At 38.3% G+C, this 27,044-nt stretch overlaps 1 protein-coding gene across 13 annotated transcripts in view; it reads right to left on the bottom strand.

Moving 5' to 3' along the window:
• Positions 1-271: 271 nt before the first annotated feature.
• MARK3 (microtubule affinity regulating kinase 3) overlaps positions 272-27,044 on the bottom strand; it is a 60,387-nt gene continuing 33,614 nt past the window's right edge. The window contains exons 7-19 of one of the 13 annotated variants that reach the window (XM_056492197.1): positions 26,417-26,473; positions 25,303-25,539; positions 25,077-25,196; positions 24,272-24,371; positions 23,914-24,026; positions 22,995-23,148; positions 21,300-21,517; positions 15,916-16,019; positions 11,132-11,296; positions 10,142-10,399; positions 7,857-7,883; positions 3,247-3,291; positions 272-1,229 (exon numbers count right to left, since the gene is read on the bottom strand). In XM_056492197.1, coding sequence (XP_056348172.1) covers positions 884-1,229; positions 3,247-3,291; positions 7,857-7,883; positions 10,142-10,399; positions 11,132-11,296; positions 15,916-16,019; positions 21,300-21,517; positions 22,995-23,148; positions 23,914-24,026; positions 24,272-24,371; positions 25,077-25,196; positions 25,303-25,539; positions 26,417-26,473 — 1,944 coding nt within the window. In that variant the 3' untranslated portion in view covers positions 272-883. The remainder of the gene's footprint in view (positions 1,230-3,246; positions 3,292-7,856; positions 7,884-10,141; positions 10,400-11,131; positions 11,297-15,915; positions 16,020-21,299; positions 21,518-22,994; positions 23,149-23,913; positions 24,027-24,271; positions 24,372-25,076; positions 25,197-25,302; positions 25,540-26,416; positions 26,474-27,044) is intronic. The other 12 variants (XM_056492201.1, XM_056492199.1, XM_056492198.1 and 9 more) reach the window with 12 other exon arrangements.

Genomic DNA, 27,044 nt, shown 5'->3' with positions numbered 1-27,044 from the left:
GGTGGCAAACTCGCTCTGAAACGAAACCACTACTCAGCAATTAGCACCTCCTTTCACACTGCCTCGTTCCCTAGAGGAACAACAGAGAAATGTTTTTAGCTGCGATCAATACTCATAAGCCAAAAGGACAAAGATACAGTTTTAGTAGTTCAGCAGAAGCAGAAGAATGGAAGCGTTTACCCAAATATTAATGCACAAATTAACTACGTTATTAAAATTTGATTCAGACTTAAATAATAAATAGGTGGGCAAAATATAATGCAAGACTTACTCAGTAAAAGTGAATTTTTAATCATCTCATGAGATCTACTTAGAAAACAGGACTAATAATGTTCACAACCATAAATCCAAACCCTTCACACACTTTTTTTTTCTTAACACAGCAGTGAACTGTAAACCTGCGTTTACTGGTTATCGCTTCAGTCTTTTTAAATATTAACTCAAGTGTTTCCTCCTTGGCCATTTCAATTTTTAGCACCAAAATTAGCCCAAAAAGAGGTACTGGTACAGCTCGATGTCGTAAATGAACTGTTTACATATAATACTTTATATATTATACACACATACTGTACATTCACACATCCACACAAACAGGAGGCATATTTAAATGAATATATTCTGTGTTTCAATTTGTTGTCAAAGACTTAGGAGCAATGGAAATAAAGCAGAAGGGGTAATATTTTACATAGTAGGCAACTTTAATGCTGTAGTGCACTTATAAAAAAGTCCAACTCTCCCTCCCAGCTCAGCAGCTTTTTTTTAATATCACTATTCAGAAGGATGCAGAAGTTATTGCCTAAATGTTATTCTATACATTTCCATCGGAATTCTCAAAAACACTTTAAATTGCTAACTAATTTACAACTTAACTATTTTTTTCTTGTTACAGCTTTAACTCATTGGCAATTTTGGAAGCAATGTTTTTGAAAGCTATGGATGTTCCCGATATCCGCTTAAAGCGAACTCCGTTCAGGGACAGTCTTGGCAGTTTACACACCTCCATCTCCCACTGGACCAGGTTTTCCGCGTGCCCATCTCCATGGACACAGAAAAGCAAGAAACGCTCTCTTTGTTCATAGTCACAGTTATTGGCATCCAGGACCTTCCGTATTTCCCTCATCATGTCATTGGGATCCATGGAGCTGGTGGTTTTCATGCTCCAGGTAAAACGCAGCGACCGAGGCTTGGCTTCCTTGTTCTCGTCCTTCTGATCCACAGCTACATTGCGGCTGAAAGACAGGGATTTGGGAGTGAGCAGGGCCAGCCAGCCCCCCAGGGGCCACGTTAGTGAAGCCAACACTCACTGCACACCACCCGGATTAGAGCAGTGCTGGAGGCTCCCCCAGCTCCCCCAGCTGTACACACACACAGTCAGGGGAAAGCTGTAGCTGCTGGGGCTGGAACAAAGGTATGGCACGAGGTGTGACACAACTGGCACTCACTGGATTCAGGAGCATGGGGGCAGTGACCTTCTGGAGGCAGAACTACATGCAGCACCTACGACTTCACTTTAAGGCAGGTTCTGCTCAAAACTGTACTCTCAGACCACATGGGCAGCTGAAACACCAGATCTGTGCTAGAAGTTTCTGGAACATTGAAATAACAGCTCCCTGTGGCAGGAGGGTGCTCAGCCCAGGCCATGGGAGGTGCCCACTTACAAGGAATGCACAAAGGTGGGTTCCTCTGCACCTCCTCCTGAGCAGGGAGGGCCCGTGGAGCCCACAGCAGCTGGCTGCAATCAGAAGGAAGCACAGCAGGACCAGGGTCACCCACCTGCTGCCCAGGGTCAACATGAGCCCCCAGAGCTGGGCTGGCTCAGTTACACTCTGGCTTTCCTGTGCTGGGGCGTGTTTGAGATGATCCCTAGGGACACCCCATGCTGCAGGCTCTGGGGGTTGCCTCAGAGAGGAGATGCTTGCTCCTAAGTTAGTCAGTAATTTATTAAATACCAACCACTGACAGAGGTGAAGTGATGAAATCTTCTGCAGCTACAAGATCTGCAGTTAAGTGCCTCTGAGGGGGATGTGCATAAAGACACTCTTCAACATAGTTTGTACCCATGGTGAGAGGGTACATTATTGTCACAGTTTTAAGAGCTGAAGCACAAAATATTAAAATATTAAAAAAAAATGTTAAGCTTTCTTTTGGTATGGATAAGTGAGGTTAAACAGGACAAAGGAAGGAAATGTTCCAGAAATTTCTAGTTTGCAATCATTCTTCTACTTGAACTAAAATCAGTAGTCATGCAGCTAAAGAGTAAGGAACTACATTTGGACCTCCACAGGGACGAAATACGGATTTGCTCTGTGAATATTTGTATACTGTCAGTCACCTCTTCAAATTGAATTAAATATATTGACTGTCATACTTAAATATTTTCTGAAAATAGCTAACCTAACTGACTCCCAACCATGCAGTTTAGGTCTCATGTTGAGCCTCCATATTAAGCCAAGCTGCTCTTTGAAATAGATGGCAATGGTTACACCACATTTTATTTCTACTACCATTAAGCAGGCAATTATGAAAAAGTTAAATAAAAAGTGATAGCAAGGCCACAACTAAATAAATATATTTCTCAAATATAATCTATTTCGTAATTCTCCTATTAAAAGACTTCTTGTGACTGTCAGAGTCATAAGACTATGCAATGTGATTTACCAGATGTTACAAAATTCACACACAAATTAAAGAGTATTCTGTTCTAAGGTTTTAATTTAATCAGGCTTTAAAGGGCTAGGGAAAACCCCAACTTATATTCAATGCTCATTTTATTTTTGGAAGCTTTTTCTACTTGGAAACAGTTGGCAAAACCAGCAGTTTGATAATTTCTAGTATATTTTTAATATACTGGTTTTGGAAGAAGAGTATAACATGAAAAATATTTAACTACATGTGATTTTGGAGATGAGAAATATCTTATCAGCTTTCAGTGGTTATTCCACACATTTGCAGCCTCACTAGAGACCACTTATCTACACATCTACACAACAACAGCAAATTACAATGACTAAAATGCAAAAAAAAAAAAAAACCACACAAGGGAAAAGGCAACAGGAAAGATGAAAGTTTAGAACCAAGTCAGTCAGTGCTTTAGTAGCTGTTTTGCAGACAGAAATGCTTCTTTGTTTAGTTCCAATGACTTACATGAAACAAAAGCTGCTGCCTGAAGCCACTACACCACATAATCAAGGGGAGAAAGGTTCAAACTCACCTAAGTAACATTTTAAACAAAAGTTTTACCCTCACCTTGAGCCCTCAAATCTCCCGTTCCTCTCATATTCAGTCGGGAGCCTCAATGAAAAGAATGCAGAAGCAAAAGGAAGTGGGAAAGAGAAGACAAATCTTACACTACAATATATAAAATCTGAGTAGTTGCTAAAAGATACTGCAATCATACCAAAGGTGTCTTAAAATACAAAACAGCAAAGATGTAAAGAACTTGGTAGGTTAGGCCAAACTCAGAATGTAACATATTGTCCAACCAAATGAACATAGTCAGTCTGTCAGTTTCTAAACTGACCATAACCAATTTTAACAGCATACATTTATATATTAAATCTGTAGAACTCACTGAATAAATCTGAAGTTCTAAAAGCAGAAAATGTGAAACTAAAGTTACAAAGCATATTGAAGTGACTGTATTATTTACTAAGTGCCTCCTAAAAGAGAAATAGGTCCCAAATATTTTTAGGCTAATGTTATTTAAAAGTTTAATTGGGAATAAAGTATATATTTGAAAAAATCCCCATAACTGTCTATAGACAAGTCTGATCACCTTGTGTATTTGCATGCTCATCAGATCTAAGGCGTACAAACAATACCAAAATACCTTAATGCAAAAGAAGAAGATGCATATACATTTTAACAGAACTTTAAGAGGCAAATCCAAGGTTTCTCAAGCTGTTAGTTCCCACACTGCCTCATCTTCCCCACCCAAGAAGAAGCCTAAGCTTTCTGTCTTCTTGCAGTGCTTAAGGCTACACTGCTGGTCACTACCATCCATTGAAAGCTCAGGGTCAAGAAGAATTTGGGGGAAAATTCTCTCTCTCTACTTTCCCATTGTAGGAGGATGGTTCAACATATCAGCATTTGCTCTGCTCAGGGGGATGCTGCCTGCACACTGCTTTCATCCAGACTAGGCAGTACATGACTTCCCTGAGTAACACAAACCCAGCAGTTTGGGTGGCAGGTGTCTAGGGACAGGAATGTAAGACAGTAACCTTATTTTCTGATGCAGAGTGCTATTTATATCAGGGTGTGTGGGGTGTTGCAAGGAGTGATTTCCTCCTTTCCTTCCTTTTGAGAGCTGTGGTGAGGGATCAGCCTTGCAAGGTGACTCTGGCAGTCCCTGTCACAGGGGACCAGGAGCTGTCCTGGCACTGTGAGGGGCATGGGCCACAGAACCAGCTCAAATTCAACTCAGGTGCAACTGCAAAGCAACTGCACCTAACAGGGTGCAAAGCCGCTCAGAACCCTGCTCTCTGAGGCACCACACAGCTCCTGGTACAACAGGGACAATGTCACTGGCAAATGAACAGCTGCCACCAGCAAAAATCACACAGAAAAAATGAAAAGAAGACAAGTGGAAGTCCCAGTGCAAAGTGGGCAGTTATTGTAGTTATTTTAATGAGATCTCATGCTACTAATATAAGAGAAGGTGGAAATAGAGTTTTCATGACTGTATATACAGTCCATGAAGCCATCCTCTATGGGAGCTCTACAAGACCCAAAAAAGGAGAAGGTAGGAACACCACATGTACCAACTGAACAGATCTTCCCCTTTCAGTTGATTGTTTTACTGGGTAAAGCAACCAACAAACTAGAAAACACTCCTCAACTGAAAAATTAAGAGTACTTAAATTTCAAAGAGCCTTCTGTGTTCCTATGAAGTGGAAGATGGCAGCTTTGAGAGCTGCAAACATTTATGGTTTTTTGTTGGGTTTTTGTGTTTTTTGTGAAACTTGCCAAAGGTTGTAGAAAATGGGAGCACAACCAGTTTCCCCAGCAATGAACAGCCTTACTGTTGCTGGAATCTGCCCAGAAAAGTCTGTAAGAAAAAATTCCTAATGATGTTGTGACAAACCTTTCAGTTTGAAATGAAGCCAAAGTTTGTAAACCACTGTACTCTGAATCTAAGAAAGGTCATTATTTAGAATATACCTGCCACTTTGAAATAATAAACATTCTCATGGAAGCCTCTCAGAAAACCCTCACTTTGCTCAGTTTTTCCATGCATCAACGTTCCCTTCATTGAGCAGGAGGAACTGCATAAAGTGACATACAACCTCAAATGTGAGCCCCCATGCCAAGCTTAGGAGAGCTGTGCCAGTCTCTCAAGGTGCTCCTTCCCTCATACAGACACAATTATGGTCCAGCTCTACAGCCCAGCACTGCTGCTCTGGGAACAGGCACTTTCTCTACTGCCAGGATTGTTTTGCTTGGGGTTTGTGAGTCAGATGCAGCCCTGAGGCCTCCTCACTTGCTAATACAATCTTCACTTCTGTGCAAGTTTATGCTCTAAATTTTCTGCTTTTGCTTATGTTTTACATAAACTGATTTTATGGACCAAGATGCTTCTTGGTCTTGAGAATGGAACAAATACATAGACAAGTTCTGTTCTCATTTGTCATGCTATGCTTACATATTATCTACCTTATGGTTTATGAAGGGCTTTCACAAATCTGATTGTTTCCACACATCTGTCCCAAATTATGCTTTGTTTCCTGTTCTTTACATCTTTGTATGCTGTTTTAAATATCCAAGTAAACACAAAGAAAACTGTCTAAAAAGATACCAAAAATCAACAAAAAGTGTAAGATGATAAAATAAGATCAATTTATGGAAATGGAGAAATGATGCTGCAATAAAATCCAGAACATTGAATCATTTTTGCTGTCAGAAAAAAAAAAAAAAAGTTAAGACTTCCATAATATGCATATTGGCAAAGACAGTGCATAGTACAAGATATATATATATATACTCACACATATATATATATTTGATACCTCTGTGTACTGAGTACACTATTAATACTCAGCAGTTTAACAAGGAGTGACTGATTCTCTACTTTCATTCATCTCCCTAGAACTGATGCTGTGGCAGTATGTCTACATGCTCCTGGGTTACTGAAGTTGTTTTAGAACTACAAAGACTGAGTTCAGGTAGGATTCATAGCAAATATAGCCAGGAGAAACTGCCAAAAGCCCCAGCATTTTCAGTTTTTTACCTACACACAGATCAGGTATGGAGGGACACCATGCATACTTAAAACAGAATTTTGAAAAGCACACTGGTCCTGTGCAGGTCGTGTAAGACTTTACAAATTTCTTATTCAAAAAGACATATTCATGGAAGCTGTAGCAGATATTTCCACCATGGCCCAAGACTCCTGGTCAAGTCAAGTCAAGGTCAAGTCAAAGGCAATTTTTAAAAAATTACCTAAAAATTACCTCAAGTCTCAAATGTAAACAGTAACCTTCTAGTTGAGGACTGCACTCATATCAGCATAACCCATCTTTCTTTAGACAAACATAGGTGCATCCAGCTGGGGAGGGTTGCACAGATCAGAATCCTTGTTTTAGAAGTGGGCTGCACCCCAGAGCCCATGATGCACGCTGGGTTAAAGCCACTGTCACTGCTCAGCTCCAGCTGTATCTTGAGGTGGATGGTTTCTTTCCTTAAGGAAACTGTTGCATTTTCTCAAGTCAGCGGTGACAATGTCAGCCAAGCCAACCAACACCAGTTCCAAACACAGACATGTTTGGAAGAGCTCTGATTATTATCACCATGGCATGGAATTTACTCAGTTAATCAGGTAGGGTACCTTTAGCCTCAACTGTACATAATAAATCCACATTTAGGCAGCAATTTACATATCTCAGGACTCTCTAATCTAAGCATTTCCTTGAATTGGTCTGACTAACTCCAATTTACATCACAAGCACAGCCTTGTATCCTGAAAGTTAAACCAGATGCCTGGTTTTTGGCCCCATCTCCCTGGTTTTGATCAGCAGTAGGAAACTGGAAGTACCACCCTTTAAGAAATTCCAAGATGTGGTACAACTAAAGAGGCTATTACAAAACTCTACTGGAAAATTTATCTGCACATCAATATTGTATAAGCAATTTTCATGAATCATAGTGGATTAATGAGAAATATAGCAGCTTGATTCATTCCCAAACTGCAGAATGCAATTCAATCCTTCAGCTTGAAATGTGAATCAGACTTCTGAGTTTTCCCTTTTGTTGATAAATTTGCATAACTGTTGTACTTTTTGTTTATAACTGAAGTGCTCTATTTGCACTTCAGCTGCAATTCACTCCAACAAATACACCCCATTTAAAAATAAATACACAGCTATTGAGTCTTCATTCAATCTTCCACACAAAACTGATCAGCTCACAACTGTGCTCAGCTGCAGGCAATACTTCAAACCTTTTTTCTCTTCAATATCATAAAACAGAGAGATAATATAAATTTAACATTACTTACCTTTACTTGCTTGTAACATTATGTTTTGTTTATACTTTCATCATTGTTATCAAACACCTCATTCTTCAAACATAAGCATGCTAAGTGTATTAGTACAGAGAACAGAATTACTTTGGCACTACCAACTCTATCAAAGAAAGAAGAATTCACAAGGCATGCTTAGCATCTTGTTATACAACACAGATGGTGCCACAGATTCTTAGGTATCATCATGAGTTAATGGATTTATTCTATGCTTTCCTCTGAAGAAAGAAAGTATTTAGTTTTCAGCAGGAAGTTTAGTTTTCAGAAAACCAAGGCTAGAAAAGCCAAATCTTTTGTTAATTGCAGGAGCCACTGTTTTTTAAATATAAATAAATCCTACCTTTTGATAAACCTGAATGACATGTTTCTAAAAGAAATTAAGCCAAAATAAAAATTAACAAAAAATTTTGTACAAAATAAATTGAAAAAGGCATTTAGAGTGAAACATGCAAAAAGATCTCATTTTAAATGCAACAATTAAATTACACTTCAATACATTCTCAGATTAGGCAGATGATTTAGGGGCTAAAGAGTCAAACTCTTGGAACTGCTTTAAATTTTTTCTGGGAAACATGTAACCAGTATTTATTATGAATTAAAATATGTACTGGTGTCAAAACACTTTAAAACTCAAAATTTGCAATTTGGATTTTCTTCATATATTTACCATAGAAAGCAAAAATCAGTAACTCTACTATAATTATATCTTGAGTATCTTCAGAGTTGGATTTCTTCCTTTCTTCATAACATTAGGTTAGCCATGTTGTGCCAAAAACTGCCTTAAATATTTAGCTATTTTAGTGGCAGAAGCTGTAACAGTTGACTACACCAGAACAAAAGTAAAACCAAAATAATCCTGATTCCCCATAGAGAATGCTACAATAAATTAATGAGTAATAAGGTTTAAAAATTTATTTAACAGGAAGAAACATAACAATGTCCTTCAGTGGCACTATCCACCTCCTCAGTAGGTCCTACAGCACTGAATATAACAGAGCCCCAGCTGCAAGAGATCCTCCAAGAGTACACTAATCATCTGTAACTGTGCTATTGTGTTACAACTGCATGTTATTTAATCAAGTCCAGATGGAATTTAAACTACTGTCAAAAGACTTCTTCAAGAAAGCCACACTGCACTGCAAAAGTTGAAACTCTGAGGTAATGATAGAAGTTTGAATGCTGCTTGAACAACTGAGTGAAAAGTTTCCATGTTCACAGTTTGAACGTCCACATTTGGAACGTCAAATGGAAAATTAAGTAAGGATATTACAAACAAAAGTACAGAAAGAATGATGTGCCAAAAGGATGTGGCTGATTAAGACTTCACTTGACATAAAGCAGATGGCTTAACACTTAAAAGTATTCAAATTAAACATCTCTCTCTCAACATAAAAAGAAGGGGAAAAAATCCAAACCAAATTTCCTACAGCACAGTGTTTCCCAGAGAAGTGTTACCTGGCAGAGAACTGAGCAAATTAAAACATTTATCAAAGGCTAGACTGTCATGTTCTTGTTTTGCAAAGAAGCAACTTCTACATTTTTTAAGAAATTCATTCTCTAAATTGAAATCAGCCATTTGTGAAAAACTGGAGACTGGCTTAGCAGTATTTTGTAGGAATGGGAGACTGCAAAGGGGATACTGAGAGGGAGGCATCTATAGTCATAAAAGTAGACAGGAAGGAAATGGCTTGCTGCTGACGTGGTATAAGCTTAAAACAAAAGCTAAGCAGGTCAAGATCAGAATGATCTTGTCCAAAAAATTTCACCTGATAAGGAGTGTACAAAAGCCTGATGATTATCTTAAAGCAAAGAAAAACAAGCCCTCAACTTACATTCTGCAAATATAAGTTGTGGAGATCAGTGGTCTGAAGTATATGGTACGGGTTTTAAATACAGAAGGAAAAACCACGATTTTCAATTTTAGGGTTTGTAGTAACTAATCTAAATCATACATGGATTTTAAACTAGAAGTTCAGTTAAATAAAAATTGTTAGTGCAGGAGCAAGACCTGCTGAAGCTTGGACCACCACACCTTCACACCTAACACAGAATCTGCACGTGAACTAAAGGCCAAATTAGGAATAAATTTTTCAAGGTTTGACCAGACTCCTGCCTAGACTGAAACCCTAATACTGCCATTATTTTAAGGTGGCCTGTGACAGCACTACTGCCAAAAGAAGCTTTTGCCTCCTGTCTCTACCCTTTCACCTGTGGTATTTTATTTCTGTGCTGCCAGCATAGTTATGCTGGAAACACTGATGAATTAAGTGACTGGGAAACACAACCTGAGCTTCTAATGCTACATCAAATACCTGGACTGGGATCCTAGTTTATGCCACCTACTGATGGACTATGCAGCCCCTGAGCAGCTTCTCAGCTGAGCTGAAATGTTTCATCTCTGCAGCATTCGTACCTCAGACATGAGGCTGAAGAGAACAGAAGAAACAGCACAGACCAAACTGTCTCACATTTAATCCCATTTGACTCAAGTCCTAAAAACAAATGACTTCCGTAAACAAACAGAACTATGAAAAAAACACTAATCAGTGACAAAAATCACCTAAGCAATGAGGCATTTCTGCTATAAAAAGGACAAAGACCGCACACTCAGCTCCAGAGGCTTACCTTCGGGTCAGCTTGGAGGTGAGCTTGCTGAAGAGGTTGGTGGAGCCGCGGGCGCGGGTCTGGGACAGCGGCGTGGCCTCGTGGGACAGGCTGGGCGAGGCGGGCGGGCCGTTGTAGGTGGCGGTGCGGCGCTCGCGCAGCTGCCCGTGGAACGTGCTGCGGCTGGCCGTTCCTCTGGGGAAACGAATACGGTCAGGGGTGGTCGCACTGCTAATGCTGTGGGTTGAAGCAACGGGAGTTCTCTGATCGGGAATAGTGCTAGGGCAGAAAACAAACACAAAAAAAAAAACAACGCTAGAACGCCTTCGCGCAGGCACTGCGGCTCAGCAGGAAACACAAAACACTACATTCTACAGTAAAGCATAAGCAGACACTTTTATATAGGCCAAGGTTGGAAATACCAACATTATTACAGCACTGTATGGAATCAGAACTTGTAAGAAGTTAGGATTAAGAGGCTGCCGAAACAGAAACCTACATAGGCAGAAAAGTGCAACAGGAGTATCCTGGAAAAGACCAGATAAACCAGGCCTACAGTGTTTCACTGAGAAGACTGATAAAAGAATAGACCAGTAAAGTTTCCTCCCAGGAAAGAGAATAAGTAACGTTAATGTCTCTCCCTCCACGTTCTGTACATACATCTTTGAAAGTCTTGCTAATTTGAAAGTATCCTACACAAAATTCTCTACAAGCCAACCGCTCCAAGTAGTGAAGTCCTTCAGGATACACAGTTAAAGTCTCCCACAAACTTTGACAATAGGGAATGTCCAATACTCCTAATAATAGGAAAAAATTAAGGTTCACTATTGCAGGATTATGTCACCGACAGCCTGACACACCACAAGACAAATGTAAACAAGACTAAAAAAAATGAGAAAACACACATCTTGTGGGCAAAATATACTAGAACAATCTAGGACTAAAATTCCACAGCACAAAGTTAAGAAGCAGTGGGTATAAGTTAGTGTCACAACGATTTCTGGTTCTTACATAGGCCTGAAGTTATCTGCGCCATTGTCTATTGGAGGCAACATCATCTTCGTGTGCACAGAGGCTGACATGGACATCGACTTCTGATGTCGCAGCCGAACACTGGAGAAGGATGTGGTACAAACTGAAGCAGGGCTAGCTGCGTAAGCGAACATTTCTGTCAGGCTGCGAGGGGGTTTGGGTTCAGGCAGAGGCAGAAAGAAGAGCATGATGGACCAACAACAAACTACTGCATAGAAAAAAAAAGCAAACTTTTCCTTCTATTAGCTAGTTTATCAAAGAACAAGAACTCTAACAGCCCTCATCTTCTGTGTAAACAGCAGTAACTACCCTACACTCCCCTTAAAAAGCATCCTTACTTACATGGCACTGGACATCTGTAAGTGACCACGCTCTTAACATTAGCATTAGTTTGCAGTGATACCCTCCTTGATGTACAGAACCTGAATAACTCAGAATTCTATGCCAAAGCTCTATGATAAAGCACTGATGTAATTTGTATTGCTCTTAACAATAAGCAATGCATTAATACCCCCACCAAATGCACTTTCCAAAAGACTCACAATAGCTCTGTTACTACAGCGAAATCCTTTGTTATCAGAATGTATCTGTGTTAAAAGAAATTAGTGAAACTTGGGCAAGCTGTCAAATCTACATCAGATAACTAAGATGTACACACAGGTACAATCAAAACCAAAAAAGAATACCATGATCTTTAACAACTCCAGAGAGAGCAAAAGAAAAAAGCTGCTAACAATAACCCTGTACATGTAGTAGGCACTGAACATGCTTGCTGTTCTCTGAAGAAGAATGACTCTTGAAGAGCATCTTGTATCACTTTGACCATGAACATTAAATTCTCCAAATTACCATTCAGGCTTTGAAGGAAAGCATAGAGCACTGTCTTAGCAGAATGGCCAGCAAGATGTCAGCTGTATAATATGTTCAAACAGGAGCATTAAATTAATTTATTTATTTAGGCCAAAATACTCTTTGTAGCCTTCACATTATCTAGTAACAATAAGGATAGGAGAAAAGTGAGAATCTAGTAACGATAAGGATAGCAGAAAAGTGAGAAGTCACAAGATGTTTTGGGCCTTTCAGACTACACCACCACATCATTCATCTGAAGTTTGCTTTAAAAGTAAGAACTGCTGCAATTCAGAAATTTTGCTCAGGGTTAAGAAATCAGTAATTCTCAGTGACAGTTTCATGATACTACATGTTCACTTCCAAGTTACTTCATGGTTACACACACAAACTCAGGTCCTGTCACGAATTCTGGTACATCAGACTCTGGAGAGGAGAATGCTAGTGCAGCTTCAAGTGTCAGCTCACCCACTTCTCAGGCTCAGCTCCCAAAGCACTAGTGCAAAGCACCACACAGCTCAGACATCTGAACTGCTAGCTAAAATGCTTAGCCAAACATACTTGGTTTTGGTTTGTTCTTAACTTTTCTGAAAACTTCATCTGAGTCATGCATGTATCTCAACAATGTTGAATCCATCAGGATGACAACTACAAGTACTACTTACAATGAAGCCTTCAACACAAGCCCAGCATTAACATTACCCCAGGTTTTAAGCACTTGTAAGAAAATGAACATTCATCTCAAAACTTATAACCTTAAGTCACATAATTGGTCACTAGTCTCTCAAGCTCTTTCAGCTCCTTTCCTCTATATTTACTGCAAAAGATAAAGAATCTAGTTTTACAACATAAGACTCTAATTTTTAGTCACCTGCCTCCAAAGATGTGACATCTAAAGGTATCAATAGGGGACCTTCTGTTCCTGTGCTGCTTTGCTAGAAATCAACTTCCTTGGATTACTAGCCTGGGAACACAGGAACAGCAGAACTAACAATCACCAATTAGTGCCAAGGCTTATTAAAAATCTGAAGCTGTTGTAAATCATTTGTGTTACAAATGATTTAAAGCAATTGCCTATCATTATGAAGAGTGTTTCATGAGTCCCCAAGTGCGTTAATGAATGCTCAGGCTTTGGAGGAAAGCCAACAGAATGCCTGTGTCAGCCACACAATGTGTTAAAGCAGAGATGGGAGACTTAGAACTCTTTGCTTCTACCAGTGTGGCATGAGTCTTCAAGACTACTTTCTCCAACATCAGATCTACTGACTACTGATTCTTTAAAGTTTTCATAATTTCAGAAATAGTGCCTTCTCAGAATTCAATGTACAAGATAAAGGCAGAATAAGCACTGTTTTAGCACTTTCTCTACAGAAAACAATACAGATTTTAAATGTGTGCATCTTGTCTTTTATGGTAAATCTCCCCAGTATTCTCTGGGTCACAGTCAGTATCTGACTAGCTATGGAAAATCTAAAATCCAATCTGTAACAAACTATTTACAGCAATTACTCCAGCCTGTAACATTTGCCACCAGACATTTCAAAACCAAGAAGTAATTTTTAACTAAACCTTGGATATGTACAAAGCCCAGGTTCAACTTCAGATCCTGTCTTACAGAAGAAAAAAGAACAAGTTTCTAGAGTTACTTTCTGCCAAGCTGAGAGTACAATAACATTAAAGATTACTTCTTAAGAGCCAGTCCCATCAATAGCCATGTTAATTTTTTCTGCATTAAAGGTCCCTGCATTTCATGTGACCAGTCAATGCTTTACCCAGTTACAACAACAAAATACATTCAGATGTAAATTCTGAACTCTGTGCCAAATCACAGTAATTATGAAACTGTGCCAAAATGAACATGCAGTTTAGTATTGAAGCATTTCAGACAATGGCATCTCCAAATGTAATACAATTAACAATGCATTCTCGTTACCTTTTCTCTCTTTAAACCTCTATTAAAAGTAATGAATGTAGTAATCAAAAAAATACATGATAAAAGCTATAAATACTTTTTTTACCTGTGCAAATATAAATTCTCAGGCATTTCAAATGACCCAAATAAGGCTAGTTTGTAGAAAAAGCAAATGATGTTTAAATATCATATTGACAATAGAAAGGTAACTTTCACAAGGATAACTAATTATGAATATAAAACACAACTAATATAATTGCCAAGTGGTACTCTGAGTTTAAAGTCTATATGTGACAAACCAGAAAAACATCAGTTTTCTGAGAAACTCAAAGCTGGGGAAATAAAATTACTTCAAAAGATAGCTCTTCATGAGTATGAACTTAGTCCCAAATTAAGAGAACATCTAAATCACAAGCATTCCCAGTAAACAGTATCTAATAGCTTTTAAAACCTAATAAAGAAATTGTAGACAAGATATTAGTTTAAGGATGAAGAGAAATTGTATTCAACCAAGTAATCAAGTAACAAAAAAATTATCAAAGCTATTATGGACAGAAAGACTCATTTTTTTCAAAGAGTGTTTGGAAAGAAAAAACCTATTAACATATCAAATCAGAGAAAGATGGTGAGCTTTAACCTACACAAGCTGGTAAGATTAATAAGGAGTAACCAATGAAAGCTGAGACAGACACACTAGGAGATAGTACCAAATAGCTGTGCTGTGCTTCACAAAACAGGTGACTGCAGGCCCAGCTGGCTAACTACACTTTTGGCAGTCTTCAAACTTACACTCAACTCTTTCCTTAATCCCTTTCCATTTGCAGAAAGCTAGGAGGAAGAGACAGGGTCAAAATGATGTTCTTTATCCCTAGACTCCAGGAATCAAACAGGGAATAGACAGGCTTTTAATTCAACATCAGAATTTCTTATCAACTGCCAAAAGGAGGGAAAAAATTTTGTGCAAAAAATAGATCTTCTGCCAACTTCAACACAAGTTTGAAAATAGGTATTTTCTTCAACCCTTTACAAAATATCATAATATTAGGAAGGGCTGGAGAAAATTGGGAGGAGTAGTAGAAGGATACACATTCCTTTAAGTATCAGCTGTGTTCTCTTGGCAAAGGTTAACTACTTAATTGTTGCCAGCTTTTGACAGCAGTAAAATTCTGACAAGAAGGGCTGGAAATTAAAATACCTCTAGGTAGCCAGGAAATTTGGTGGTGTTCCTCCCAACTGCTACTCTACACCTGATATCTATGCTCACTATAATATTATTTCTGACAGCTCTTCTCAATCTTCACAGGATAGCAGTAAATGCAACCACACTGCCAAGACATCTAGTGGTTACCTCCAGTTCCACTGCATGCTCTACTCAGGCTTTCATTCAGTAAAACAGAAAGCAATTTGTTATTTCCCTCATAATATGGAGATACCCTGAGGAGGGAAGCAGCTGAGTTCTGTAAATCCTGTGAAACAATTAGACTGCCCCAGTATCAGCAAGGAACACTATTAGTCCAAGACAACGAGTGATCACCATTCATCTTTGCTCAGGAAAAAATTACCTTCTCCCTGAGACTTTGCAGCAAAAATACTATTTCAAATAATCCAAGTGAAGCAGAGTTCAGAGTGAAATATAAAAAGAGAATGGCTCAAGAGAGATAGACCTTGTAGTCTGACATTAAACAAGGCTCTTCTGCAAGCATATGCTGTTTGGCCACAGGAGTTCACAATAGATTTAAGATGAAGGCTGCTACAAATAATTCATGTATTTAACCAGAAATTAGAAACTTCATTTTACATTTTAAGTATAAAGACTATAATATTAAATATAAGGAAAAAACCCCAAGCCCCAACATACTTACAGGTGCTCCATAACCAAAGATCTATACTCACCTTTCATTAAGAATTACATTAGAATATCACTTATTTTTAAATTAGGCATTACAATTTTTTGGAAAGGTGAAGACAAGGGACATACACCATAGGAAGGCATTTCATATACCTGTTCTCCTTGCCATTTTGTATCACTGAATGCCTATCAGCAGTGGTTCTTTCACTACAAACATATGTGTTGCGCCGTGTCATTGCTCCAGGGGTAGTATTATTCTACAATTAAAAAACATAGGCTTGTTATTCCCCACAGAAGGCTTTTCTGAGGTTAGTCTGCATACAATTGAAGGCTTCTTCAATTAATGCTAGTTCTATGCAGTTCTAAAACTTACAATAATTAAATAATACACAAACTCCACCTAGTATTTGAAAGGAATAATGCAATCAGAAACAATAATTCTTACAAGCTGTTCTTGTATATCATATTGATGGCTCAAAATTAATATTAAAGTTTCAATTACAAATTATGTGAATTACAAATTCTCAGTATATACAGCATTCTTCTACATCTGGATAGCCTGTGTCTTTACAGCCTATTTTTTGAAATACTTTACCACTTGTAGCTTGGAGAATTTTCCTTTAAGTTAAAATCATACCCTTAAACAAGATAGGAGAAGCAAAGACTTAACAAACAAATGTGGTAAAATTCAGTGGGAAGGTAAACAGGGACTTTTAAATATTAAGATACTATGAAACACTAGACAAGTTTTAAAAACAGAGAAGAATAAGAGACAAATTGCAGAGAATTTCAGTAAGACAGTTTTTTAAATACACATTTAAATACAAGCATAATACATTGAGGACAAGAGAACCAGGGGAACTTAAACTACAGACCTTACTTTAGAGGGGAGAAAAGAAATAGAATTACTTTGCCTCTGTCTTTACAGAGAAAGAGGGTGGAGATATGCCCAAGTTGGCGGTCAATTTTCCAGGAACGACTGAGAAGCTATAGGTAATTCACAGATAACAGAATTATAAAAAGTTAGATTCAATTACTGTAGGAAAAGCATGGTGGTCCAGACAAACATGCACCCCCAGGTCATAGAGGAAGTAAAAGCTGGCAAGCCTTTGTATTTTTTCTCCCCACCCCAAGAACAAAACACAGGAAACTGCAAATGGTTGGAAAAGTGGAAAAAAAAATGTTTAAAAGTTTTCTTGAAAGAAAAGGATCACGGGGCAAAGCAGGAAGCAAAAAGGGCTATAAACTTCAAACATCACCGCTGGGGAAAGTCTTGGAGGAGGCCAGCTTAAGGGAATGACTGGTCAGCACCTGGATAAGCACATGTTGAGTAAGGAGGGCCACTAAGAATCAGGCAGGGGACTTCATGCTCAACTAACCTTTTGGAGCTCTTTGAAGAATTATGCTATGATGGACAAGGGAAACTCAGCGGATTTTAAAAATAGCATTAAGAAAAGGTTTCACATAAATGGTCACAGGAGAGAATCATGGCAAGAAGGATTTAAAAAAAAGAAAGGAAAAACTAGTTCAAGCATGAAAGCAGAATAGCCAAACCTTCTTTGTATCCGAACCTGAAATAAAACTGTTAAAGTGGAGTAGTCTCAATAACTAGCAAAAGCTCCTCCAGTGCCTTAAGGCAAAATATCTGCTTTCTGGGAGTCTCAAGCAACACATTCCCTGAGCTATTTAAACATGAAACCATCTTGTCTAAGAGACTGCTGACCTGTTTGTTACACATCTTTTTACACAAATGTACAAATCAAAATGCAACAGTGAAGTGCTCAACCTCCTGATGTTAAAAAGTAGAAAGACAAAGGATATTTTAGATTGTCAGAACAATTAATTAACTTGTAAGATGCATGCAGCTTTCTGAAGGATTTCTCAATTATTCTTCACTATATATTCCTTAGGGATAAGCATGTGCCCAGCATCAGCAGAAGCCTTCCTGGCCCTTTCCTTGTACTTTATTCCTATACATCCCCTGTCTTCATATACATTTATTTATTTTAAAAATCTCCACCACTGATTCTTCTACTTTCCTCTGACATTTATCACTGTATAAATTCCTCTCTCTCTACTAAGCTTGCCAGGAATGAAAGCAGTGCACCTAAGGTGAGGTTTTGTGTATCTGCTATTAGGAGGTGACACTGTGCAGGACACTTCATGGATGCCTCACAAACCAATGGTACAGAGAAATACTGCTTATTAGTATTTGCAGATCATTTTGTTCTGTGTTCTGAACATACTAGAGGATGAAGCACCTAAAATATCCAACACTGGTCTTCTGGTGGGAAATAAGCACCATAATCAGTGGCTTCCTTCTTTCCAGCTACTCCCTTTGAACATGAAATTTTGGGTTTCCCTTGAGAAGACACCACATAACATTACAATGTCTTGTCATGTTGCACATCTGGAAAGACAGGACTGCAATCTCTGTGCTGGACCACACTTTTAAGACTCTGCATTTTCAGGCTTGGGAGTGGACAAATTTTGGTCATCATATCCTAAATTGAGACGACTGCAAGGACATGCAAGCTCTCCCAGCTCATTCTGAAATGCGAAGATGGAAGCATCAGTATACATTTTTTCCTGTTTGACTCAGATTTCAGAGGTCAGGGGAAGAGATTTAAGCACTTCAAGGTTTCAAATTTCAGTTTTGGCAAGAATAATCTTGGTATTGGGGCCTTTACACTTTCTAGTGCATGACCTTTCACGATTCATCAAGGAAGCTCTTCAGCTGTGACCTTTTTTTCCAGCCAATCTACAGACTGTTAATCTCTGGACATGACTAAATAGCACAGGTGCATAGCACTGGAAACTGGTGTGAGCAGCACCCCACTCCCTGCTGGAATGAAAACCCCTAGGGTCAGGGTTGGCTGCCTAAGTTCATCTTCATGGCACCTGCCTTGGCCTTCTTTGCAAGAGGAGCTGACACAGCAAAGCATATGCTGAGACTTGTGAGCACATGCACAAGGTCCAATCACAGCAAAAAGAATGAATTTGTGGTACAGAGTCCTCTTCATTTCCTAGCGAGTCTTGTGTGCATTGCTTAAGCAAGCTATTTCCTATTAAGAGACACCAAGGAAAGGACTGATGAAAAACTTTCAAAAAATAAAGCTTCTGACTTAGAACAGTGAACCAATCTATTTAATTAAGAGCACTAGTATGGTATTTGGTCCTGGACAACTTTTCAAATGTACCATCTATATTCCTTTTCCAGTTTTCTTAAAGATATTCTAAGGGTTCTGGGGCAGCTTTATTATGACATTGAGGAAAAAATCCAAAGCTCTAATTAACAAAAAGGGAATTATTAAAACACAGATATACCAGTTCCTGCTAACTATCCAATGTCTGTAGCAGGTTTTAATTATTAATTTGGTATTTGCCCAAATAGCTTAAAAAAATTTTATGTGTACTTGTTCAGCTTGCAGAACTATTTGGTTTACAAGAGTTTAAACACTCTGTCAGCTTTAGAAGTACAGCCTGGAGCCCCCTCACTGCAGTCCCAGACTTAGCTATCTGCTCTACAAGCACAACTCTTATCCTTAAGTGCACGCTTTTAAGCTTTGTTATTTAATAACAGTAGCACACAACTGACTAAGGGTCTCCAGCAAGGGCTGGTTCTACTGCTTTTGCTGTTCTAACAAAACAATAATTGTTTTTATATGGTATTTTTCCTCTCTTCAGTGCTTTTTCATCATATTACAGATTTCAGGACTCCAGTGCTCAGTAAAACAGAAACTCTCTTCACCTCAAACTTTTTTCAACCTCAAGACAATATGGTAACTTCAATAATTTTTTGCCTTCTAGATGCATGCCAATACTGTAAAAAATAGAATTCCCTACTCAACTGCAGGAAATGAGTAAAAAGTCAGTGCTTCCCTTCATTACCAGAAAGGCAAAGTGTCATCTTTGCAGTCTTTTAAAGTGGGGAGAAAAAGGAAAGAAAAAGAAAAAAAGAGTTTGAACTGTCTGGTGTGAAGACCTATAAACAGAGCCAATTTAAAACACTAATTATTGAGTGACAACATAAGTCTGATTTCCTGTTCACCACTTGGAATCACTGGTAGTAAAAGATCAGCTGGACCAGCTGCACACTGACTCAGGGAAGCATCATATGGCTATGAGCTGAAATTTTATGTCAGGTACAGTAGTAAGAAATTTGAAATAAGCCTACTGGAATAAATCCCCAGTATTTGGGAGTGGCACAAAATAGCAAATGAAAGGATACTGAATGTAAAGTGTGGTGTAACTGTGACACAAATCTTTTGAATAAGGCACCATACAATACCGAGTGAAGTCCAATGTAGGACAAAACTGATTTATTATCCTGCCATTTTGAGATTCAATAGCTAAGAACTGTCTTTTTATAAAAAACCAAATCTGAATGGTTTCTGGACTGATCAAGAACAAAGGGAAACTGCACAAGACCACAAAAATCAAAAAAGAGTCCCCAAAACCCTAAGTTCTTTACAAATAACAGCTACTACAGTAGATGTGTTTTTCCAAGGAAACTCTTGGGTTGGTATCCTTGAGCCAAGTCACTATTAGCCACTGAGCCAACTGACAATAAAGTGGAAATAAATTAAAACAAGTTTAATGTCACTTCATTTGCTTCAGACTATCCTGCAGCTCAGGAAGTTATATTCTCATCTGTTGTAGGTAATGATGCTGAGTATTATGACCAAAGAAATGTGACAGCTTTTTGGGCTAAGTTTAAAAAAAAAATAAGGTCTGTTACAAGTTGAAGAAGTTGAATAAAGGTCTGAGAATGTTTTTCTTCTGAAAAGAAGGAAATTATACAATACAAAATCCTAGAGTTTTAGAAATTAGATGTCACAAGACTGAAGCATTATGTGAAAACTTTGCCTTTGAGGGAGGAACCGCAGAGAAGAAAAGTTAAAGCCAAAATGAACAAAGGATTTTCTTTCTTTCAGCACACTGCCTATTGCTAAACTGTGTAGATTCACTACTTTTGCTCCTTTGTATGTTTTTGTTGTTGTTGTTGTGGTTTAGAGGCAGGTGGGGGAAGCCCACAAGGACAAAAGCCAGGCACACTGCTTTTGAATACAGGCTGAAATACATCTTTGATGAGTTTTTAGAGCTACATTTCTTTGATAATATTAACAACATAACTATGACTTAAAATAGCATGTTTGAGGACAAAGATTAGGAGCTCCTTATACACGGGAGACTATAAAACAGGGTAACAAAAATAGAGATTTCATTCTTGTGTACAGAGGCCACAGAGGAGTGATTGGTGATATGAGGAGTAACATAACTACCTTTTGTTTTAATTATTTTTTAATACCCAAATTATGTCTGTGTATCAAGAGCTACTAATGCTAATTATGAATACTGACTAATTCAAGACTATTAAGAGGTAACTTGAATAGCTGACATTGCAAGGGAAAAAATTACCTACTTTACTCTAGATAAATGAAAAATAAAATCAGCATCACCAATAAATCACAGGTTTAACACTTTTTGACACCTCAAAAAAATTAATGTTTTGATAAATAAACTTTTCTACTTACACTAGGGACAGCCGAACTTTTCTTACGTTCGGGAATATCAGCCTTGTTGGGATTGCTGGCATTTCCAAGCATTGGGCTAGCTGGTGCAATTCCTCTTCCTGCAACAGCACTACTGCTGGATTTTCTTGACTGAATTCCTTCCTCTTTGAGGTCACTGTCTGTAGTACTAGTCTGGCTTCTTTTGGGATATGCCACTACTGAGGGGATGGATGGTCCAGCTTAAAAACAAACAAAACAAACAGGAAAAGGATTTTTCTTCTCAGAAGTTCAGTAACTAATTTTTATCATAATGTAAATGCATTCATATATGAGAACCAACATTGTTAACACTGGGAATCACAGTTGCAAAAAGATAATTAAATTATTGAAATAGATGTATTTCAGGAAATAGTAGAATATTGTGAAAAACCTTGCAAGGTGAAGGTACTACTTGATTTCCATGAAAGTTTCAAGAATTTCATTAAGGTTTCTCATTTGCTCAGTAGAAAAACCGCTTAGAGTCATCTTAAAGACACTTAACAAGTAACTGACTCATTGAAACCAGAGCATCCCTCATTAGCACAGTGCTGCCATATGCTGTTCAAGCCAATTTCCCTAGACAGGCAGCTGGTGACACAAGTCTGGGCACCAGCAGCACTGGTGGCTGGTGCTCTGTGCTCCTGCAACACCACAAGTGGCAGTGGTTCATCACTCCCACTGGTTCAGCTTCCCCACACGTGCCAGGAACAGACAAACTGCTCCTGACACCAGGGAATGAGGAAGCCCCTTCAACAGTGCCAAGCTCCCTCTTGCCTTAACAGCCTCCTGGGCACTGGGTAAAGTCTCTGGGCTGTGTCAGGATTGTGTTTTCTGACTTCTCACACCTCTGAAGAGGATACATCAAGTTACATCAACTTCTCAGTTAAGCGTTTTAATAAGAATTAATCAAAAAGTGTGTGTATGTATATATACAGCCATAAGGAATAGGTATAAATAGATAAACATATAAATATATAATATGTAGCTAAAACATGTTTTACAAGTATCAAAAAATTGGCAACATAAAAGATTCCCCACGGAAAACAACCTCTGAATGCAGAGAATGTAGGCCTAAACTGGGATTCCTTTCATGAATTAAATGGCTTAGCAGGAGGATGTTTAAGACATTTAGAAAAACCTAATTTACTGTATTGCATTCTCATTAAGCAGAAGAGTTGTAAGTTTGTCAGAGTCATTGTTCTTTATAAATTGAATTCCTGCTGGACAACCAAGTGACACTACCCTCAGGAAACAGGAAACCAGAATTATTGGCAAACTGACATTTCTTCAAGTTTTAGTCACAAGCTGACCTACTAGTGTCAAAAGAAAACAAAAGCTAAACAGACATACAAGAGCATGGGGGAGGAGTGCTGTGCTTTTCATGAAAACGGGGTTGCAACATTCTCTTCAATTACTGTAACAAGACTTTGCCAACACAGTCAGGAATGTAAGGGACAACACAAGGCAGAACAAGAGAATTAAATTAGTGTATTCAGTATTCCTCTAAAAGCTCTTTTGAAGGCTTTTTAACAAAACCAATTTAAAAATTCTGTTATTCACTAAAATATTTAACCACCATGCTGTGAACTATGCTCCTTACACTTGGAGGATGGAGACAAAACCAAGCAGAACTGGAAGTCACTGTACTCTGCAACACTGAAAATGAGAAATGCTCACCGTGATCACTGTACCGCCGCTGCTTCTGGCTAGAAGATATGCTTCTCTGAACTTTGTGATGAGGAGATTGTCCAGTGCTATTATTAAGATCACTACTTGGTCTAACTTTTGCAAGTGAAAGATTGCTGCTGGAGCTTGAATCACTTGCATCCAACTACAATACAAACAAAAGTATTAAAAAAAGGAGTTCAGACAAAACAAATTAAAACATCCACCACATTCTGGGAGCAGGAATAGGGAGGTGGAAGATGGCTCTGCTACATGGGAAATTAGTGATGGCATGGGCAGCTGCTTAGAGGTCTCACCTTCTTTAAAGCTGTACAACTGTCTTAGATAAAACTCAGTGGAATTTGCAGCTCCTCAAAGGATAATTAGTAAAAAAAAAATCCATTTGTCCTTTCAGAACTCTCTACTCAGAGTTCTGCAAGATTTTAACAGGAAGAGAGGATATTCTTTTTAGAGACCACCACACCAACTCCTCCAGCAGAGGAACCAAGAGCAGCTTTCTGATGCTGAGCCCTCTCAGCATCATGTGGAAAGGTAATCCACAATGCAATAACTTTTTCAGGTTTTTCAGTCCTGCTCCTTTGTTCTCTTATAATAGTTACACCTGGCACATTCACACTTGAGCTCCTGGACTAGCCAGGACAATAACTTCACACAAAATTCTTCAGAGGAGTAACTGCTGAGCAAACAGGGCAGCTCTGGAGAGCCTAAAGGCAAGAGTTTATGGCTCAAAATCAGGTGAGAAGAAATCTGTTTAATTTGGACTGCTGATGAGCAGAACAACATGAATTTAAGTGTAATGGATTATTGTGCAGGAATGCAATGCCTACAGTAACTGACTTAATTTTTGTTTCTAACTCTGCTAAGGACACTTTCTGATTTGCTTCTTTGCAGTTTTAAGAATGGTACTTACCTCTGATGACTTTCTTCCTAGCAGTAAGTATGTAGCTGTGATTTCATCATACTTCATTTTACTAAGGGATTCTTGAATTTCTTCTTGAGAATATCCCATTCCTACCATAATATCTAAAACCAAGCAGATATTCTGTAAGTAACTGAAACTCTGATGTTCAGGCTGGCTGAGTGTTCAAGAGAAAGAATGGAATGTTTAAAGAATTAGAACAGAATTATTAATTTTGAGAACATAAATCTGATCAAGTATCAGTTTTAAAGGATTAGTCACTTTTTCAAAATGTCAAACAAATACAGAGTGGTGGTAGAGAAAAAATCATCATGCAAACAGTATGACACTCTGGAAAGTACTCACTTACCTATTCTTTTCTGGTCCGAGATGTCTAGCTCTGGTTCAACAAAAGGTTTAAGTTCATCCTCCTCATGCCCTGCATTGATCCACCTGTCCTTCATAATTTGCTATGAAAAAAAAAAAAAGTTTTGTTAGTACAGTACACTTACCTGCAAAGAAAACAAGCTATGGGAAGTACAACTTCTTTATGCAACAAACACTAAGATCTTTCCTAGCTTTTATTTCCCAGAACATTTCTAGCACCTATTGATTTGCTCCAGTGAAGAGAACCAACTATGCACACCAAGCCCAACTTCTTCCTAGTCAACTGTATTTGACTCACAGCTCCCAGCTGAGAGCCAAAAGGCTGCAATGCAGACCAGGAGCAGTGTGACAACTTTGACATGTCTTGGAATTCCAAGCTCCACCAAGAGAAGTCCATGGAAGCCCTGTTTTGGTCTTTGCTCCTCCATGATGGTACAAAAGGCAGGGAAAAGGCAACTACAGCAGCCAGTACCTCCAGTTCACAACTGAAAGTGTGGAAAACAATGTAGTGGATCATCCATTAATGCAGGAATCCACAAGCTAAACACCAAGAAAAGTTATATGACATAAAAAATGTTCTGACATTGATTTTGAAAGTAACTGGAGTTAGGTGTGTTATAACCTCAGTATAAAACATCTTTGAAGAGTCATGTGCTTTCATCAGCAATCCCACCTCCAAAACCCACTCCAAATATGCACAGGAACAGTATGGAAAAATAAGTTACAGCTCAAAAATCCAGTCTGCAAGATATGTCGAGCTTTCTGATGCACCTCGTTTGTGCAATTACCTCTAGAGTGCCTCTTTTTGTTGGGTTTAGCACCAGGAAACGTTTGAGGAGGTTTTCACAGTCTGTGGACATGTAGAAAGGAATCCTGTATTTTCCCCTCAGCACTCTTTCTCTAAGTTCCTTGGTAACAGAACAAGAACAGACAGAAAATTGTAAGCAGCAAGTCACTTAAAGTATTAGATAAAATATTAGATAAACATGGTCAATATAATCTACAAAAAGCTACCTTTAAGTTCTGTCCATCGAAGGGAAGGGATCCACTCACAAGAGTATAAAGAATAACACCTAAACTCCAAACATCTACTTCAGGTCCATCATATTTCTTCCCTTGAAAGAGCTCTGGAGCAGCATATGGTGGGCTGCCACAAAAGGTATCCAGTTTATTTCCAACTGTAAACTCATTGCTAAAACCAAAGTCAGCTATTTTAATGTTCATATCTGCATCTAGCAATAGATTTTCAGCCTGGAAGAGAAAGAATGGTTTGTAAGATGAATAAAATACTTGACTTAGAATGCTATTGGTTGCTTTTACTCATTCTTAAAAGGCAAGAAGCTGGAATACTCATTACCATTCCCTTCCCTGTAAGGTCTTTAGGTATGCTTTAGTCAATCATTAGCATATCCTGTTTTAAAAACCTCTGTACAATGGCTTCAGACTATGGGAGCTGTTTCACTACCTGAAAACTTATTAGCATCTGTTTTTCTCCACAGAAATGTATCTACATTTTGATCTATTCAGAAGAAAATAAGATATAGTCTCACTATCCATACTTGATAGCATATGGTATTCTTGCAGTAGCTTGGTAATAAACCTTTAAAGTGTTTTCAAGTGCTCTTTTTATTTTTTGCTTTTTTTTAAGTTACAAAGCTATGACAAGTTGAACAAATTATGTAGCAATACTATTAATACAAAAGGCAGTGTTTAAAGAAGAGATAATGCTGTTTTATGCCAAGCTGCAAAGAAGCCATATTTCAGTTTCATTATCACTACTGGCAAAACATTCTGTTCAACATCAACTCTTGTTATATCTCTATCAAATTACATTTTAAGAAAAAAAAAAAAAAAAAAGATTTCTCAGCTAACACTGACCTGCATTAGATCTGATTGTGACACTGGGGGAGAGGTTATCTTTCAGCAGCCATTAAATGTTTGCATTTAAAAGCCTTATAAATCCTCCTCCTTTTATTTAAAATGGTTCAAAGCTGCAAATATTTCTCAAAACTTGCTATGACATTTGTAAATAAATCAATAAATCAGAAAGCTCAGTATAAACTGCATTTTACAAACTATAAAGGTCACACCCACAGGTACTGAGGCTGACACACATTTTCCTACTCACCTTGAGATCTCTATGAACAATATGCTTTTGATGGCAATACTGCACTGCAGATACTATCTAGATAGAAAACAAGCCAAATTATGTAAGTAACATCTCAAAAGAAGCAGGAGCTTTAATCAAAGATTTCAACATTTATTACTGAAGTTGACATGAAATTATCCAGTCAGACCTGCATAACCAATTCCTACAGTGACCAGTATATTTGGGAGAAAGCTGCTGAATAACTTTGATGTTATTTGATCTATTTGATTTCTCCTATACTTGAACGAGGATTTTGTTTTTCCTGTGGGGCTAATTATAGACCAGTAGAAGCAATGACTTTCAAAAAGGTTACTGAAGTATTTCCATTCCAATACTGTATACAGCTATAAAAGCTTTCCCCTAGACTGAGGTTTTCCAGGCTCTCTCCAAAGGTGATTTTTCATGCCATGCCAAAGAGAAAAAAGGTAAGAAATGGGCTTTGGTTACTTGAGAAACTACTGGGAAACAGCCTGTTTGTCAAAATTTATGCAAAGACAAGCAACTATGCATCTGACCGAGATCTGCTGTCTAAGTGCATATGGTTTAGTGTATTTTGTATACCATAGCAAGCACAATGGAAAAACCCTCTTATGTCTCTCAGGCGTAA

The sequence above is a fragment of the Oenanthe melanoleuca genome, chromosome 5, assembly GCF_029582105.1.
Source record: "Oenanthe melanoleuca isolate GR-GAL-2019-014 chromosome 5, OMel1.0, whole genome shotgun sequence".
Lineage (NCBI taxonomy): Eukaryota > Metazoa > Chordata > Aves > Passeriformes > Muscicapidae > Oenanthe > Oenanthe melanoleuca.
Note: the sequence above shows the minus strand (reverse complement) of the source record. Positions and strands in the feature narration are given on the sequence as shown.